Here is a 19,739-nt window from a genome sequence, read left to right on the forward strand (position 1 = left end):
ACGCGGGATCTTAAGTTTCCTGACCAGAGATCGAACCTGTGGCCCCTGCAGTGGAGTGCAGAGCCCTAACCACTGGACCGCCATGGAATTCCCAGAGAGACAGTATTTTAATCATCTCATACTTACAGGCTGGCTGCTTAGAAGGGGATGGGCTGAGAATCACATAGGACGTGGGATTTAATTCCAAGGGAAGAATCTTAGGGTGGTGGGAAAAGTGCTCTTTGAGGAGAGACACAAGGGCAGGACCATGGTAATGTCCTCCTGGCATAGTACCCTCTTGTGCTGTGTTGTGTCTTTGCAAGACACAGCATCAGGCTCATTATGTAATGGATGTGGGTACCGCAGCATCCTGGAAAGGAGTCTTGACATCCAGGAAAGGTCTAGGAGTTGTGTCCGTATTGCCTTTGACCTGATGTGAGCTCTGCGTGTCAACTTCCTTTGCAGGTGGATGCCCTCCTCCCCGGGGTTTGATGTTCTTTGACCTCAACTCATCTAAATTTAGGGTAAAGCAGCCACTCTGTTGACTGAGAGCGAGATAAACCCAATCGTTTAGATAATTGAAATGGAGGGATCTAAACCAGGGGTCCCCATCCCTGGGCAGTGGACTGGTACCAATCCACGGCCTGTTAGGAACCGGGCCACACGGCAGGAGGTGAGTGACAGGTGAGCAAGCAAAGCTTCATCGGCCGCTGCCCATCGCTCGCATTACTGCCTGAACCTCCCCCACCCCTCGCGTTACCGCCTGAACCTTCCCCCACCCCTCGCATTACCACCTGAACCTTCCCCCACCCCTCGCATTACTGCCTGAACCTCCCCCACCCATGTATGTGGAAAAATTGTCTTCCACCAAACCAGTCCCTGGTGCCAAAAAGGTTGGGGACTGCTGATCTAAACTAATATGGCCTGGTCCCAAGTATTTAGAATTTTCATCCTTTCTCACAATTGATACTACCCTACAGCTAAGTTTTATGTCTTTCTAGTTTCGAATGTATAAGAATTGTTTTACTTAAGTGGAAAATATGCTTTCTCCTCTCACATATTAGAGACATCTTTCCAAGGTAAAGCACATTTCTGGCTAATCCTTTTTAAATATCTGCAATAATACAAAAATGTTTAATCAGCTATTGCTGGACAATAATTATGTTTCCTCCAGACTTTGGTTTTGATCATCTTTGTGGTCTAACTTTTCTTGCACTTGACTCCAGGGTGAATTCCTCCTTGAGGGATTGCTAGGACAAAGATTATGAATGTTTCCACGTGTGTTTGCAGTTGTTTTCGTAAGCATGTGTGTGTGTGGCTGTTTTCTCGGCCTTGATCTTTTTTTTTTTTTTTTTTTTTTTTTTTTTTTGCGGTACGCGGGCCTCTCACTGCTGTGGCCTCTCCCGTTGCGGAGCACAGGCTCTGGACGCGCAGGCTCAGCGGCCACGGCTCATGGGCCCAGCCGCTCCGCGGCATGTGGGATCTTCCCGGACCGGGGCATGAACCCGTGTCCCCTGCATCAGCAGGCGGACTCTCAACCACTGCGCCACCAGGGAAGCCCTCGGCCTTAATCTTTGAAGCCAGAAGGATAGGTTGTGAGCAGTACAGCTGCCATAGAACGTATTCTTTTAACTTGAGACCTGCCTGCGTTGTGTCTTCCTCTATGGGTTCTGTGTATTCACAGTTTTTGATAATTGATGGATGATTTGAGGGAGTCCCAAAAGGCTTTTAACTTTAAGAATAAACTTCCCGTTGTCAGTTATATCTCAGTAAAGCTGAAAAAAAAGAACTTCCACCTTTTCTGCTGGCCCTCTGCTTTCAGTTGGCACGCCCAGAACCTGCTTAAAGACAAGTGTTCTGGGAAAGGATTTGTTGCGTTGCATGAGGAACGTGCATTTGCAGAGGGCCTGGAGAAAGCTTGGGAGAGGCCCACCTCCAGGTGGAAAAGTTGCACCTTTATGGCGGCAGAACTTGCCAAGAGCCACTGAGTCAGGTGATAGTTTAGCTAAACCCTAACATCGGGGAAGGTGTTGAAAATCTGCACATTTACAGGAAGCCCTTCAATAGTTTCAAAAGTAACTCCGGTTGTTTACAACTCAGCAGATCACTGAGCCCAAACAGGAAACTTACGTGTCAGGATACATAGAAAGTCCAGAAACAAAGTTAGTGAGGAGTTAGATGAAACAGGTACATTTCAAATCTGGGGAAAAGAAGGGTTCATCGTGAGAACACTGGCTCTTCATTTGGGCAAGATGTCCCAGCTCAACACTTGGGCGGGGTGCCTGCCCTAAGACAAGATAACATGAAACCTTGGATATCTTGTCTGCAAAATGGGGATGATATTGGATTCATAAGACAATGGCGAGGTGATGCATTTTTATGCTCATCTAATCTGAGACATAGTAAGTGTAAAATAGTTAGCCATCACTATGGCTAACTTCAGAAAATCAACACTGTCCCACCTAGTTGGGTATGATTTGTCCCAGCTCTGGATCAGGCGGAATCTCCTGGTTCAATCTGTTGGGACTGAGGAAGGAAGTCACATGGATCAGAAGCCCCCAGGCGGTGGGCAGCTCCTTTACGTTCAAGGTGATGTGGTTCTTTGCAGCTCATAACACATGGGACATGCGTGAAATGACATACATCATCATTCTCTGATTAATAAAATGTGAAAAAAAAGTAGGCTGGTGGGGTAATTTCTAAGATGGGTTTTCTGCTTGTCTTCTTCAAATATAGATACATGAGTACTGGTATTTCAGCAGTAGTTACAATTTCATTGGTTCCTACCTGTACATTTTACCCCCTCTCCACCACCGCTTTTGACAAATTACCCCAGGACATTTGGATACTTGTGTGGTTGGAAGTTACAAAATGGCAGAACCTTGCTGGTTCCAGGCCCTTTCTTGGTATTGGGAGCCTATGTTGAATCCATCAAAGAGCTATATTTGGCTAACCTTGTGACTCTGACCTTGTCTTGATGAGACCTGAACACCACAGCAGCTAATTCATACGTTTACTTTCTTCTCTCCTTGGCACCACTGATTTTATGGACTCTGTAACCATGTAAATCATTTAAAGGGGCACTTTTTCCACTGGAGAAAGCATATACTTCCTGTGGAGTAATTATTCTCAGTCCTAGCTATTCCCCCAGTTTTGTTTTCTTGTTTCCAAACAAAATCATTAAGTGCTTAAATAAGGAATGCTCATTTCTCTTCAAAGAAAATGAGTTAACTCTCAAAGTTATTAAAGTCTCGTAATGTGCTCAAAGAAGCAACTGCTTTTGGTCGAGGGGTTTATTGCTCTTGGCATCCATGGAAATTCAAGACTTTTGCCTAAAAAAACAAAACACCAAAAACCCCCAGGTCCTTATCACTTTTTTGTGACTAATTCCAACTATTTTTTTTTTTAATCCAACTATTTCTAAATAAAAGAAAAATGGAGAATTAGCTAAGCTAGGCCAAAATGAGGGTAAGTAAATTTACCTCTCAGAAGTGGACTTTGCAATCGTGGTATTAAGGTAAGACCTGTGTTTAATTAATGTGTTTAAAAGAAGCATCAAGCCCTGCACTTCAAGGTCTAAAAATATGTGACCTTTCTGGGAGAAGAATGAACATCCCAAATGACTTGTATTTCTTCCCGTCTCTTCCCCTCCCCTGTCATTTTCCACCCTCCCACCCTTTGTAAACAATCTATTGTTTTAAGGAAAGAAGTAAGTTGAAAGAAATACCAGTGTTCTAAAGACAAGGTATGGAACAAAGGATACGAAGTTTTATTTTATCCTGAAGGGATAATTGTGGGTCCTTAAATTAAAAACAGTGAAACAAATGACCTTCTCTGGTGGTAAGTGCTGTAGATATGCCTGGAATAGAAGGGAATTGCTTAGTGTTGCCAACTTTTTATCAAGTAAGAATGATAAACAAAAGCACAGTATCTCTTTCACATTGCCGTGTTCTGTTATCCACATGGCATTTTGCACTCTCTGAAATGTTTGCTTGTTTATTTTCTGTCTATCCTGTTGAAATATAACATTTTAGAAGGGGAAAATCAGGACTCCTACAAATGTAAAATGAATGTGTCTAAGATTGTATCAACAGTTTTACAACTGATTGAAAGGAGAATGGAAAGAACTCCCCAATTTCAGGCAATCAGGAAAGTTGAAGTGAATTTACATAAAGATGTAAAAAATGATCGGTATCCACAGGGCTAGAATCAACTGCATTCCATTGGACAAAATTCATTTGCATTTCTATGGAGAAGAATCATTTGTGTTACTATTGGGTTTTCTGCAAGTTGAAGAGTTGTAAAAGAGCTCAAAGACAAGGAAAGACACAGGTAACCCAGAAGAGTGTGCTAGACAGGTCATCTGGTCATCTTGCTGAAGATGACCAGTCTTTTCTTACCTCTAGGAACCAGCAGAGACCCCAGCCCTAGGCAGCAGGGATTGTGTGTCTCTTAACTGTATCCTCAGGGCCTGGAATATTGTAGGTCCTTGGTGAAGATGACTTGAATGAATTGTTCAGGGGTGTTTTCCCTAAACTTCCTGTGTCTTTTTGGAGGTAAAAACGGTACCATACAAACAAAGTAATGTTACTAAATCCTAGCTAGATATAGGTGCTTGTGGAAAGCACTTACAAAGTTCTTTCCCCAAAAAGGGGGAGTGGGAAGATCAGATTCGTGTTAGAGACACAGTTTTACTAGAGATTTAGAAATGATTTAACATCACATTCTAGCCCAGTGGGTCTCAACTAGGGACAGTTTTGCCCTCCAGGGACATTTTGCAGTGTCTGAAAACATCAGTGGAGGTCACAACCAGGGAGAAGGGGGTGAGCTGCTCCTGGCATGTAGTGGATAGAGATGAGGGATGCTGCTTACATCTTACAATGCACAGGACAGCCTCTCACAGTAAAGAAATATTCAGCCCTGATGTCAGTAGTGCTGAGGATGAGAAACTGTTTTCGGACTACCTAAATGAATGCATTCATTCAGAGAGAATTCATTCGGAGAGAAGATTCTAGGCACCAAAAGAACTTCTCTCCCCAGCCTGAGTTTACCCAAAACATTTTCATGAAGTCATTGTTTCTGTTTTCCCTGACTCTCTTTCACCCATTAGTGCCCCTGACTTCATGTCCTCTTACCACCAACACTCCGTAAACAGCTGCAGCCAGCTTGGTGATCCATGAAAATGAGGGTTCAGCGTGGGCTGGACTGAGTCTCAAGATAGATTATGGTCTGGGCCCAACATCTGTGACCTCTGTGGGCCTCAGTCTCTCTGATTTCTGGAAACAAGAGGCTAGACTAGGTTGGTTTACCTGTCAAAGATCTTTCTGCTCCAGCTTTCTAGGGGTCAGTGGCTTCTTGTACCCGGGGTCTCTTGGATGGAGATGGCTGTCAAGGGGCTGCTCCTCAGAAAGCAGGACCTGAGGTGACCATTCCTAGGACCACAGGGAGAAGAAGGCAGGGCTGGACCCGGAAGAGGGATGCTGTGCCCCTCCTCCCATCCTCATGCCATCACTGCCCCAGCTCTGCTGCTCTCCCCACAGGCTCTCTGCTATCTCACGCAAGCATCTGGATCTCTCTCAAGAAGAGATAAAAGCCTTTAAGTGCCTCCTTTCCTGAGGGATTGCCTTGCTGGAAGGGAGTTTTTTAAAGTGTTTTCTGTATTGATTATAAAAGTGCACTGAAAGAAATTTGGAAAATGCAAAGGCAATAAAAATCGCCTCTCTTTTCATATGAAAATGTTATTACCTTTGGAGATTGAGGGGGCTCTTTGGTCTTTTAAAAATGTATTTACTTAAAGACGTTGTAAAAGTGATACCTGTTCACTAGAGAAAAAGCAGAAAGTATAGACAAAACATAAAGAAAATTTTAAGATCCACTTGGATGTACCACAGTAATGCAAAATGTTAATAAGGGAGACTGCTGGGTTTGGGGTGGGGGTAGATATGAGGTAAGGTGGGTATGGGATGGGATATGGAGCTCTCTGTACTAATTACTACAAAAAATAATCTAGTGACCGAATTATATTTCAAATATCTGCCTAGAATCTTTTTGTCCAGAGACCACCATTTGATAACACTGTGGTGTTCTTTCTTTAATTAGGAAAAAAAAAAAATTCATTATAGGAGGAGGACGAGAAATTGTAGTAGCTAACCTTGATGAGAATTGACCTTGTGGCATGCGCTGCACTAAGTGCTTTACATGTTCCTATTATTGCCCTGAATTCTTCCAACAATCCTGAACTGCCCACGTTCTCCCTCTGCGTATGTACTCTTCGAATTGCTTTATGTACATGATTGTCTCATTTAACCCTTCCAACAATCTTCTGAGGCTGGTACTATCCCCATTTTACAGATGAGGAAACTGAGCCTCAGCAGTTTGTAAGTTGCCTCTGGTTCTACAGTTGGGAGATGGTGGAAGTGATACAGGATCTCAGATGAGGGAGCCACTGTTATTACTGCATATTCTAGACAATGAGGGCACAGCCTGACAAGGGTGGCCACGGGTGGGCTCCACAAGGAGCAGAGGGAGCTCGAAGATATTTGGAATCAGGATTAATAGGTACCTGGAAATGTCATGATAACTGAATCCATTGGTCACTGGAGGGCATTTTTCCTGCCTTCTGGATCAGGAAAGGCCGGGCCTGGGAGCCCAGCTGAGTTCCTTCCTAATCACGTTGCTTTGTGCAGGCCGCTCTGAGTTTCTGTTTCCTCACCTGTGAAATGGGTGTGACCATTTAGACTCAGCTGGCAGGGCTGGGAGGATTAAATGTGGGACTCCACGTGTGTTTTCGGTGCTTGATTAAAACAAGAGCTCAGAAACAAACAAACAAACAAGCAAGCAAGAGCTCAGGGCCTCCCTGGTGGCGCAGTGGTTGAGAGTCCGCCTGCTGATGCAGGGGACACGGGTTCGTGCCCCGGTCCGGGAAGATACCACATGCCGCGGAGCGGCTGGGCCCGTGAGCCATGGCCGCTGAGCCTGTGCGTCTGGAGCCTGTGCTCCGCAACGGGAGAGGCCACAACGGTGAGAGGCCCGCGTACCGCAAAAACAAAACAAAACAAAACCCCCCTAAAAACAAGAGCTCACATTTACTGAACACCAGCTGTGTGGGGGAACTTGGATTAAAGGGCCACAATCTCTTCGGTCTTGTCTGTTACCTTCTATGGTAGTGGAGTGGAGAAAGGGGACTGAGGTGGGTGGGGTTTGAGAGGGGACCTTAGGGGAGCAGGTGGGAGGGGGTGGGGCCTCCTCTGATGCCATAATTGGTGGGTCAGGATGTTTACGTTTCCTCCACTCAATGAGCCTTTACTGAGAGTTGGCTGTATCATGCTGTGCACCTAGCACTGTCCTAGGTACCGGACGCAAAGAAGACCGGGTCTGTTAGCCAAAGAATGCTGTTTTCCCTTCAAAGGTGCCACGCAGCAACGTCTAATGACATGCTTTTCTTGAGGAACTTCATCGGAACATGAGATAAGTCACACTTCTTGGTTTGGGATCCACTTCACCCAAGGCCCCAGACACAGACACTTGGTGGCTTTGCCCTTGTTCATCGCAAACAAAAGGCACCCGCATCCCGCATGAAATGTACTAGATGTAGCTACTTCAAAATTTCCTTTAGTTGCAGTAGGTTAGTTTACACGGTGTTACATTTTGAGGCTCTTTCATTACATATGGATTTTTAACTTCCTTCCCTCCTTCCTTCACCACTATTCATCTTCTTTTTGTTCTTAAAATTTTATCGAGTCCTTGGAAAGTTAGTGGATCCAGGACACTGTGTAGGAGAGGATGTAGGTACACATGTTGGCCTGGGTGACTGAGAGGGTACGTGTGTCAGCCCCAGAGGTAGGTGAAGGAGTGTGTGTGAGAACGAGGGTGTGCAGGTGTGTAAGTGCATGCTGTGATTGTGAATCTCAGGGGTCCAGGTGGGAGAGTGAGGGTAGGGGATGGTGAAGGATGGTGGCTAAGGGAGTCCGGAAAGCGGAGTGAGGTAGAGCGTGGGTCCCGGTGTGACTGTGATTCCTGGGGGCACACGTGTGTGAGGCCTGAGATCCAGGGCGGACAAAGGTGACTCATGGGCGTGAGTGTAGCAGGGTGTGTGCGTGCAGGTGTACGTGTGTGATTGTGAAGGTCGGATGCTGGTGCGGGGTAAGCAGGTGAGAATGTGTGTGCGAGGGTCGCGCGTGAACGTGCAAGGGTGAGCACGTGAGAGGATGGAGGCCGAGGGAGCGTGGCAGTGTGTGCGCGTGAAAGTGGTGTCGGCTGGGGGCGGGGATCGGGCGCGCGCGCGCACGGCGGGGCGTGGGCGGGGGGCGCGTGGCCGGGTGGGCGCGCGTGGGGGGCGCGCGGCGCGGGCCGGGGGCGGGGACACTGCGGCGGCGGCGGCGGCGGCGCGGACACAGCCGGCCGCCCCCCGTGGCAGGCGCTGCGCGGGGTGAGCGGGAGCGGCGCGTAGCTCGGGCTCATGGTGCGCCCGTGTCCGTCGGTCGGGCCGCGCGGGCGGCTCCGCGCGTGGCCCGGCGCTCGCGAGCTCGCCCCCTCGCTGCGGGCCCGGCCCGCCCGCTGCCGCCGCCTCCTCCCCCGGGGCGGCGCGGCGCCGGCGGGCGGTGGCGCGGAGGCCGGACCGGGCGGCGGCCCAGGCGGCGCTGGGGGCACGGCGGCCAAGGCGGGCGGCGCGGGCGACATGACGGACAACATCCCACTGCAGCCGGTGCGCCAGAAGAAGCGGATGGACAGCAGGCCCCGCGGCGGGTGAGCGAGACCCGGGGCTGGCCGCCCTCCTTTGTCCGCGCGCGGCCGGAGCCTGGCGCTCGGGCAGGGCGGGCCGGGCCTGACAGGTTGGCCGGCGCCATGAGCCGGTGGCCGGGCCTGGGAGGCCGGCCGGCGGGCGGGCGGGCGGGCTGGGAGGGAATTCGGCTCATCTCCAGTTTCCGCCCGGGCCCCCGGCGCGATCGCGTCCCTTTTGGGCCCAAGCGCCCGGCTGCCTCTCACCGATGCCCACCTTCCTTTCCAAACCCCGAGAAGCCGGGCCTGCCCAGCGCTGTTAACACGCGCGTGGAATTGGGATCAGCCTTGCCTCTTAACCATTTTGTTTCCTGAGTACTCCTTGTCGTTGTAATTACGACTCGGTCAGTATCAAACCTTGCTCTGCGCGTGGAGTCCTCGGAAGCCCGGATATGCTCAGTTTATTTGTCGGGGGAGGCATGGCTTCCTTCGCAGACCCGCCTGGGGGGGTCCCCATCAGTGCCTCCGGGTCTCAGCCCCCAGATGGCCGCCTTCCCCTCCCGGCCCCGGCTGGACCCGAACTAGTAGCCGCAGGAGGGCGAGAAGGGTTCCTACTGGTCAACAGGAGACCCCCCCCTCCACGGCTCCCCAGTTTGAGAGAAGGAGCCCCCTGGCAGGCGTAGGGGTTGCCACCTGCTGTGCCTTCCCGCATTGGCAGGCCCCTGGGCAGCCTGGTGAGGGTTTCCCTCACTTGGAGAGAGAGGACGGGAGGATGTTTTGCGCCCTGCCGTCTTCTTATTCGGAGGATGGCAATGACCTGTTGAGGTTTTAAGGGTCTGTGGCATCGCCTGCGACAGAGTTAGCTGGGGGGAAGGTTGAGGGGAGCTGGTTAAAATGCAGATTCCCCGGCCCCGCCCAGACCCGCCGATCAGTTCTTGGGGGTGGGACCTGGAAATGTGCATTTTCCGAGGCCGCCCAGGTGAGGCTGTTGTCGGGTGAAGGCTGAGAACCGCAGCTGGGCGGGGCCGGGCCTCTCGGACCCGCCCTTCCCTTTGGCGTCCTGTTCTCTCTGGGCCTTTTCCCTGTGGCGGCCGCTTTTTGCGGCGTCAGTTACTTGACGGAGGGGGTGAGGAGGGTGAACAAGTAGGCTGGCTTCACCAGGTGTCCGTCGAATTAAGAAAAATGAAGAATGATGCCAGCTGCCATTTTGTGAGGTCTTTGTCCCTGTCTTCTTAAAGTCTTCCTGAAATCTACCGGTGAGGAGTCCCCTTTGATAGAATACAGAGGAGGAAGAGAGCCCAGCGAGGTCGAGGACTGCTGGGAAGATGCTGCAAAATGCAGATTGCGCTCGGGCTCTCTGACCCCAGAGACCGACAGCCCTCCACCCTTTCCCTTCACTGTTCGCGCGCGTTGTAATCCTGACCACTCAAGGCTAAAGAACGATAACAATTAACTTGAGCCGTATGCCTGGCATAGTGCCTGATGTAATATACACCCTCAGTAAATGTTTTTTTTCTCAGTGTTTTAATGAATTAATATGATCAGTGGACTCGAAGGTCCTCTAGTTATTAATTTGTGCCAAAAACAATTATAAAATGCCTACTGTGTGTGTGTGTGTGTGTGTGGGGGGGCTGTGTCAGGTGTCTGGGGTGCATATACGAATTAAACAAGCCCTGACCACAGGTGCATACCTCCTGACCCTGCATTGGAATCACCTGGGCAGCTTAAACAATTACCATCCCTGCCCCATTTTAGACCTTTGAAATAAGAGTCTGGGGTGGGACTTGGCTATAAGCTGCCCTGATGATTTTAATGCGCTGGCATAGTTGAGAACCTCTGATTCAGTGCATGAGAGAAAAATGCAAATAATTATTTAAAAGTGATGATTACCATGATAGAAATATGCACCGTTGATACAGGGGCCCAGAGGGAGTGGTGCTGACAGTTGAAAAAAAAAAAAAGATTTCTGTTTGTTATTGGCATGGAAGATCTCTCCTCTTTTAGAATTTGCCGCTTTGGAACGAATTGATTTCCTAAACAGTGACATGGATTCAAATTCAACTCATGTATCTGGAATTCCAGGTATTTGCGTATATGTTCTAGTATTTAATCTGCATTTTTAGGAGTAGCCTTGTCAAGTTGCGGATCTTGGTGTTGGGAAGCACTTTTGGAAGCACAGAGAGATGGAAAGGCTTCCTGTAGTTTAAGGTGGGGGGGGCAGGGGGGGAGGTAAAGGAATAAGAAATATATTTGTGATGGGTCAGACTCTTTGCTGGGCACTTGAGATAAATGGCTGTGTTTAAATCCTCATAACAACTGTGTGAATTTTTGGAGTTAGTTTCTTCATTTTATAGACAGGGAAACTAAGATTCAGTGATGCTAAATAATTTGTTGGAGGTCATAGGGATACTCAGTGTGAGGAGGTGGATCAACTCTTTTTACCTAATGGCTCAAAGCTGTAGGATGGTTGGGGGATTTTGTGGTTAAAAACCAAAAACATAGGTGCCACAGGTCCCAGGAGACAGAGTATAATTAATGCTGGGGTCACTCAGCATGTGTCGCCAAGATATGCAGTTTATTTGCTGGAGGAATCCCGTAGACCCAGAGCTCTTTTCTCTCTTGAGAAAGTTACCACATCCTGATGTTGAGAAAACTATTACAGTGGTTTTGTTTGGACACAAGGCATTTGCCTCTCATTGCTGGAAACCATTTTTCTGACATCATGTGCTTTCCTTCTGGCTAAATGAAGTTCTCCTCTTGGTGAAACACAAGAGATTTGTTAAGAGCGTAGGCGTAGGATTGGAGGGCTGGGTGCAAGCCTGGGTTTTGCCACTCACTAGCTGTGTGACTTGGGAAAATTACTTTACCTTTCTGGGTCTCATTTTTTCATCTGTGAAGTGGGAGTAACAGTAATTGTGTATACCTCCTAGGATTGTTTTGAGACTTAATCCATGTTAAGTTTGGAACACTAAGTGCTAAGTACCTCCTGGGTCTTTACTAGGACAGATAGTGATAATTAGGTCTTTGTGTAAGGTTTGCTTTGGGGGATCTCCAGAACGCTCCTTTGAGAGGAAGGACCTTTGATGGTAGGAAGTAAAGAAATATTACTGACTTCATTGCTCCTTCCTGATCAAATCCAGGAAATGATTAACTACATAAACTATTCCATCCAGGTATGTAGACGCCCTGGTGTGATAGATATTGTCAAAAGCAGCTCTGGCAGAACTGAGACTTTGCCTTCTCTTAGTAATAATTTGGGGTTTTGTGGCCAAATTGGGCAAGGATGCTTTGATTTTTGATGTATTTGGACTTGGGGCATTAGGAAGTTTTGGATGAACTGGGTTAAGAAAGAGCTGACTATTTAGGTACAGAGTCTATTTCAGCTTTTTTTTTTTTTATAAATAACTTTATTCAAGTATAATTTACATCACATAAAATACATCCACTGTTAATGTACAGCTCACTGATTTTTTTAAAGTAGATTTATAGAGTTTGTGCAGCCATCCCCACGATCCAGTTTTTGAACATTTCCATCAGTCCCAAAAGTTCCCTCGTGCCTGTTCGCAGTTCATCCCAGGCTGTCACTGGTCTGCTTTCTGTTTTCATAGGTTTGCCCTTTCTGGAAATTTTGTATAAATGGAATCATAAAATATGTTGTCTTTGTATCTGCCTTTTTTCACAGCATTTTTTTTTAATTTAAAATTTTTTAATACAATTTTTAAAGGTTACTTTCTATTTACAGTTATTACAAAATATTGGTTATATTCCCTGTGTTGTACAGTACATCCTTGAGCTCATCTCACACCCAGTAGTTTGTACCTTTTGCTCCCCAGCCCCTATTTAGCACCCCCCACCCCCCACTGGTAACAACTAGTTTTCTGCATGTCTGTGAGTCTGCTTCTTTTTTGTTAGCACAATGGCTTTAAAGTTCCTTTTTATTGCTTAATAGAATTCCATTGTGTAGATATACCATATTTTGTTTATCTGTTCACCAAGATGGACATTTGGATTATTTCCAGTATTTGACTATTGTAAATAACACTGCTAAGAACATTCAAGTCTTTGTATAGACATATGCTTTTATTTCTCTTGTCTACTGTGTGGTTTATTTTTGGCTGCGTTGGGTCTCTGTTGCTGTGCACGGGCCTTCTCTAGTTGCGATGAGCGGGGGCTACTCTTCGTTGTGGTGCGCGGGCTTCTCATTGCCGTGGCTTCTCTTGTCATGGAGCACAGGCTCTAGAGCACAGGCTTCAGTAGTTGTGGCACGTGGACTTAGTAGTTGTGGCTCGCGGGCTCTAGAGTGCAGGCTCAGTAGTTGTGGCGCACGGGCTTAGTTGCTCCGCGGCATGTGGGATCTTCCTGGACTGGAGCACAAACCTGTATCCCCTGCATCGGCAGGCGGACTCTCAACCACTGCGCCACCAGGGAAGTCCGGCAGGTGGATTCTTAACTACCGTGCCACCAGAGAAGTCCCAGACCACTGTCTTTTCCCTCCTGTGCCTCAGTTTCCTCTTCCGTAAAGTGGCGACATAGTAAGAGCCCATGTGGTCGGGCATAATATATGCAGAGTAGATAATGAGCCCTCAGAGGACGTCAGAAATTGTTCTTTGCACAGCCTGGAAGAGGGACCAAGCCTCATGCGGACTCTTGCACTGGGTAACACGATCTCCTCTTCTTTCTAGAACTTTGTAGAGAGTCTGGTTGAGTAAGAACTCTGGCCAGAAAATGGCCACAGAGGACTTGACTCTGCCAGAAGCTCTCTCAGACCTCAAATGACTAAATCTGTAGTGGCAGGGCTGCTGCAGGCCAGGTGCTCCTTTGCAGAGGTGCTCACGCCACGCCAGGACGAGGGTGCAGCAGTGATGTGAATTCACTGTTGATGTGGACGAACAGTGCCCGCGTAGGGGGTTCTTTATACAGATGTGTTTATTCATTGGGAAGTTCTGAACTTTTGATTGAAGCTGTCGCTTCTGATTTGTGATGTTAAAATGCCTGTCTCTGTTGACATCACGGAGGGTAGTATTAGGTATACAGTACAGTTGATTCTCATTACTTGCAGTAGTTTTGTTCTGTGAAGTCCCTGCCAGCACTGAATTAGCGAACAGTGAACCACAGCTCCTAGGGGGAAATATAGGGTTAGGTTCCTGCGAGCCTTGGGTTACAACATTTCAGTCGACTGATGAGTAGAGAACCCTGTGTTAGGTATATTTCTGTTGAAAGACATGGTATTTAAATATATTGTGGATTCATTAACATTGAGCTCATGACCAACAGCACTGCAGCTCATGCCTTGAAGGAAGCTTATATGTAACACATGTGTTTTTCTCCATGAGGCACATCACAGGCTTCTTGCTCTTAGGAGCGCTGACAGTGCTGGGACCATTTTAAACAGTGAAATAGATAACAAAAAGCACAGAAATGCAGGACACATGGCACTAAACAGGCCATGAAGAGGACACTTTTGTACAGTATGAGAGCGGAGACGAGAAGGCAGATCCTCGCCCCGTTCAGCCTCAGCTGGGAATGTGTGTGGGTGAGTCGGATTGTTTTTTCCACTCTGAGCATGTCTGTGAATGACCACGAGAGTGCTGTGAGCATTGATTTTTGAGGTTACGAATTTTAGGCAGTAGGTGAATTGGCAAAAACAAATATCACAAATTGGAAGGATGGGCTGTATGTAGGGGTGCGTGTGTTTTCAGTGTCTTTCTGTTGGCACAGTGGACGTGGTATTAGGTATGCAGTCCTAATACCTAATATTAGGTATTTATATTGGGGGGTGGGGTGTGTTGGGGGGAGCATATAGGGGGATTGTGCTGGTGAATGAAATGCATAGACCCCAGCCCTTCCCCCCTCTGTGATGGAGTGGAGAGTTGCATTAACAGCTCTCTGCTCCCTTGGATGAGAACAGTCAGAGCAGGCGTTGGTAGCGGCCCATCAGGAAGTGCTCTGTGCGTCCTCTGCCAGCCCAGCTGCACTTGTGCCATCCACTTCCTGTTACAGAATCCCTGCCGTGGGCCCTCCCCTGTACTGACCAAACCCGGACCAGGTGCTCCCTGCCCATGCCAGGCACAGGCAGTGACACCAGATGTGAAATTACAAACCCAGGTGGAGATGCTGAAGGGTAGAGCGTGGATACAGGCGCCACTCTTGCCGGGGCTTCCCTGAGGAAGGCCAGTGAGCCACCTGGGTGCCAGTCCCTAAGGAAGCAGGGTGGCCATTTGACCTTGACCTCGGCCACCCATGCAACAAGTAGAAAGGAGGAGCGGGGTGTCGAATGATCCGTCTTTGGACTTCGGGCTGTCGCTTCTCAAAACAGAAGTTTCTTCTAATATCTCTACCCAGATGCACGTGATGAAAATCATTAACTAGGGCTGGCCAGACTTGATGGCCACCTTTGGGAATGGACATGAAGTGCCTGGAGGAGCTTCCCTCCTAAAAGTGAGTGGACTTTGGTTTAATTTAGAAAGAAAAAGACTCATTGTAACATATTTTTTGATGACTTTTACCTAAAGAGATAGAATGGTGCTGATTGTTTTTAAAGCTCGTGTCTTTTATTTATGTGACTTTGAAAGATTGATTGAGGTATTCAGAGCTTGGCCCGTGGGAAGCTTCGCCAGAGATCACTTTAGGTGGCTCGTGGCCAAACATTGAAAGGCTAGCAAATATGTTTATAGTTCCTTCTTTTTGTGCCAAGTGATACTTGTTTTCTCTTTGTAGTAGTGACAGGAAGATTTCTTTTAGAATACATTTCAGTAAAAAACACAGAGTTGATTTAAAAGTATGAAGTCAGTAATAGCTCGGTAGGTTTGTAGATATGCCCACGTCATGCCTGACATTTAGGAAGTGGTGGCCTGTGCTAATAACATGGTGCTGTTGGTCAAAAAATATAATGTTATTGTTACAAAGGGGAAAGAAAAGGGATAAGCTGGTTGTGCTAATAGATTACAAATTCTTTTTTAAAAAATTTATTTTATTGAAGTATAGTTGATTTGTAGTGTTGTGTTAGTTTCTGCTATATAGCAAAGTGAGTCAGTTATGCATATATATATTCTTTTCCATTAGGATTTATTACAGAATATCGAATATAGTTCCCTGTGCTCTGCAGTAGGACCTTGTTGTTTATCCAGTCTGTATATAATAGTTTGCAGCTGCTAATCCCAAACTCCCGTTCCATCCCTTGCCCATCCCATCAACCCCTGAGCAGCCACAAGTCTGTCTTCTGTGTCTGTGAGTGTTTCTGTTTCATGGATAAGTTCATTTAGGTCATGTTTTAGATTCCACATATAAACAATGTCATATGATATTTGTCTTTCTCTGTCTAAGTTATTCACTTAGTATGATAATCTCTAGGTCCATTCATGTTGCTGCAGATGGCATTATTTCATTCTTTTTTATGGCTGAATAATAACATTGTGTACATGTACCACATCTTCTTTATCCACTCATCTGTCGATGGGCATTTAGATTGCTTCTGTGTCTTGGCTATTGTAAATAGTGCTGCTATGAACATTGGGGTGCATGCATCTTTTCAAATTACGGTTTTGTCCGGATATATGGCCTGGGAGTGGGATTGCTAGATCAAATGGTAGTTCTGTTTTTAGTGTTTTGAGGAACCTCCATACTATTTTCCATAGTGGCTGACTTAAAAATTCTTTTTATTTTTCCAAGTTGTCCATGAAAAACATTATTATTTATTTAAAATTTTTTTTTGCGGTACGTGGGCCCCTCACTGTTGCAGCCTCTCCCACTGCGGAGCACAGGCTCCGGACACGCAGGCTCAGCGGCCATGGCTCACGGGCCCAGCCGCTCCGCGGCATGTGGGATCTTCCCGGACTGGGGCACGAACCCGTGTCCCTTGCATCGGCAGGTGGACTCTCAACCACTGCGCCACCAGGGAAGCCCAAAAAACATGGTTTTTAAACGATGGTTAGTTTACCTAGTTCATCTGGGACCTTGACGTTGCTTTAATCATTTTCTAAAGTTTGTGGGAGGTTTGTGGGAGAGGACAGTTGGAAGGGGCCCCATGGAAAGAAAGGCTTCTTGTGTGAATTGGAAAGCTGGGTGGGCTGGAGACTATTGCCTTCTTCCAGTTATATCTCTGTGGCATTTGCCCAGTGCCAGGGAAGAGCCTGCTGGCTGCCCTCCCTGAGGAAGAAGATGCCTGTGGAGGGAACGGGGCCTGGTAGGCTCTCCCCCTCTTTGCTGGGCCATCTGCTGTGACACAAGATGAGGTAGAGTTTGGCCAGTTTAGACCTCAGGGATCCTCAACCTCAGCACTATTGATATTTTCGGTTTGACAGTTCTCTGCCTTGGGAGCCTGTCCTGTGCACTGTAGGATGTTGGGCAGCATCGCTGGCCTCTACCCCCTAGATGCCAGTGGCACCCTCCCCCCAGTTGTGACAACCAAAACTGTCTCCAGACATTGCCATGTCCCCCGGGGGGGTGGGAGGAGTAGGAGTGGGCAGAATTGCAGCTGTTAGGACCCCCTGGATGAGTGGAATGTGTACACTCTATGAAAAGCCATGCCCCTTACTGTCCTTAAGGTGACTCATCCTGTCTTTAAAAAAAAAAAAAAGAAGAACCTGCTGGGCAAGAGATTCGTGTTTGGATTATGTTCTTAACTCTGAGTTCAGCTTCTCATTTAGCAGCTAAGGAAGTCTTGAGCTGTTGGAAGAAAGCATTTGGGAAGTGTCATGGGCTGACGTGTGTCCCTCTCCAGATTTACACGTTGAGGTCTTAACCCAGCACCTAGCAAGTGACTGTATTTGGAGACAGGGCCTTTAAAGAGATGATTAAATTAAAACGAGGCCATTACGGTGAGCCCTTAACTAATCTGAGTGGTGTTCTAAGAAGAGGCGATTAGGACACGAAGAGAGATGCCAGGCATGAGAGGAAAGCCCATGAGGACACAGGGAGAAGGTGGCCGTCTGCAAGCCAAGGGGAGAGGCCTCAGAAGGTAACAAATCTGCTGACACCTTGATCTTGGAGTTTCCAGACTCCAGAGCTATAAGAAGATAAATTGCCAGTGTCTAAGCCCCCCGGCCTGTGATATTTTCTTATGGCAGCCTGAGCAGGCTAATACAGGAAGCGTCGTGTGGTTATTTTGGTAGGTGAGGAATCTCTCAGTGTTTTTGGTAAACCTTTATTTTAGACCGATGATGAGTTCTTTAGTGCTTTTCTTTAGACAGTCCGGTCTCAAGAATTCTCCATAAGCAAAGAGTTCTCCGTGTTGCAAAGTCATGCCCACTAGAGCTGAATGCCACCCCCCACCCCCTGCAACCTAAAACACGTGTACGTGCTCCGTAAGGTGGAGGTGCTGTCCCCAGATGTTTCCTTTTGCTTAATGAGTTTACAGGGGTCACATTTCAGGTTGTGCTTTGGATGGTTGGTTAGTTCTTGTGACTTGGATTGTGCTAGATTAATTTGATGAGAATTATAATAGTTGCTGCCCCCTGTTGTGTGCTGGTTAGGTGTGCAGTGCTCTTCTAGGAGTTTGACGTGGACCATCCCATTTCATCCTCCTGACAGCCCTACTTTACAGGTGACAAACTGAAGAACGGTTTTGGTTTAGAAAACTTAAAAGCTCATTTCAGTTTTTTTAAAAGGCTCATTTTAATTTGAATTTCTGCAGCAAATTGTATTTCGCAACCTGTCTCTATGCCCTTTCCTATTTGAGTTTTCTTGTAATGGCCATTTAGAGGAAGTGATTTTTGTTGAGGGAAGAGGAATTGGGGATGTGTGACCCTTCAGTGATTTGGAGGTAAATATGTGTGTACTCCATTGTTGCTGGTAGAAGCAGAGAGCAGAAATGATGTGACAGAGGAAAATTCTGGAAACTTCAAATTATCCCAATCACTGTAAATCCATCAGAAGCATAATATCTGTTTTCAGAGTTAGTTTCCATATTGATCCTTATTTTTTTTAATTCACTCTCTCTGTAGGAGAGACATTCATGCTAATGGCGGGGGTGGGGGAGTGCAGAACATCTATTTCTAAAATGTGTGTACTCACCCTGTAAAAGGAAGTGATTTGAATCTGAATACTTTTTAGCTTTTATACAGTCAGTCCCCATGAAAGTGCAAAGAAAATTTAAAACTGGAGAACCTCCCCCGCCCGCATCCTCTCCCCTCTTTTTTCTGTTCTCCAGATTAAAGGCAGTCAGAGGCTCTCATACGAGGAATGACGCAATTGTGTCCGGGTAAATCAAAGGACTAGGTAGTAAACAGACAACACCACTTGTCCCACCTCGCGGGGTTTTTTTCCCTAAATAAGCTGCTTAAAAAACTATGCATATGTACACATCCGTGCATATATATACACACACAGGAAAGTGCACAAATCATAAACACACAGCTTGATGAATTTTCATGAAGTGAACGCACTCCCGTAACTGGCAGCAGATAAACAGGCTCTGACCTCAGAAGCCTCCTCTTGCCTCCTTCCTCCCCCGCCTGGATCTATATCCTGACTTCTAACGGAGATTGGCTCGGCCTGTTTTTGACCTTTAAGTAAATGCAGTCATGTAGCAGGTACTCACTCATGCCTGTTAATTCTTGCTCCATGTTTGATTCATCAGGGTTGACCGTGTTGCATGTTTATTGTAGTTTGTTCACTCCTGTCCGCCATATGAAGTCAGAGTATGAATAAGTCATTGATCCTTGAACAATGAGGGGGAGGGGGTTAGGCGTGTCGACCCCCAACCAGTCAAGAATCCAAGTACTGGTACTGCTTGCTGTCTTTGCCTCAAAAACAAAGGAATTGATAAATGACTCACGCAAGAGCAGAAGCTCAAACAGTTTGAATAGAATAAGGACTCAAACGCTAGTTCTTTTGATTTTACATATTGTGATCTCTAATCAAACACAAACTTTTCCCCAAACTTAGTTAATTTAAAGATGTGTAAAATGAAAATACAGGTACTTTATTTATTGAGAAAAATCCACATATAAGTAAGTGGACTGGTGCAGTACAGACCCATGTTTTTCCAGGGCCAGCTGTATTCCATGACCCCTCTATCCCCATCTCTTCCTGATGGACAAGTG

General features: G+C 47.0%; 1 protein-coding gene across 4 annotated transcripts in view; it reads left to right on the forward strand.

Moving 5' to 3' along the window:
• Window positions 1-8,444: 8,444 nt before the first annotated feature.
• The window catches only part of ATP9A (ATPase phospholipid transporting 9A (putative)), a 138,215-nt gene continuing 126,920 nt past the window's right edge, over window positions 8,445-19,739 (forward strand). Inside the window, exons 1-2 of one of the 4 annotated variants that reach the window (XM_032605167.1) lie at window positions 8,628-8,724; window positions 15,040-15,135. Coding sequence is in view for 2 of the 4 variants with exons in the window: in XM_032605165.1 (XP_032461056.1) it covers window positions 8,657-8,724 (68 nt within the window). In the remaining 2 variants the exon portion in view is untranslated. Of the gene's footprint in view, window positions 8,725-15,039; window positions 15,136-19,739 lie in introns of all 4 variants that reach the window. The other 3 variants (XR_004345780.1, XM_032605165.1, XM_032605164.1) reach the window with 3 other exon arrangements.

The sequence above is a fragment of the Phocoena sinus genome, chromosome 15 (genome assembly GCF_008692025.1).
Source record: "Phocoena sinus isolate mPhoSin1 chromosome 15, mPhoSin1.pri, whole genome shotgun sequence".
Classification (NCBI taxonomy): domain Eukaryota; kingdom Metazoa; phylum Chordata; class Mammalia; order Artiodactyla; family Phocoenidae; genus Phocoena; species Phocoena sinus.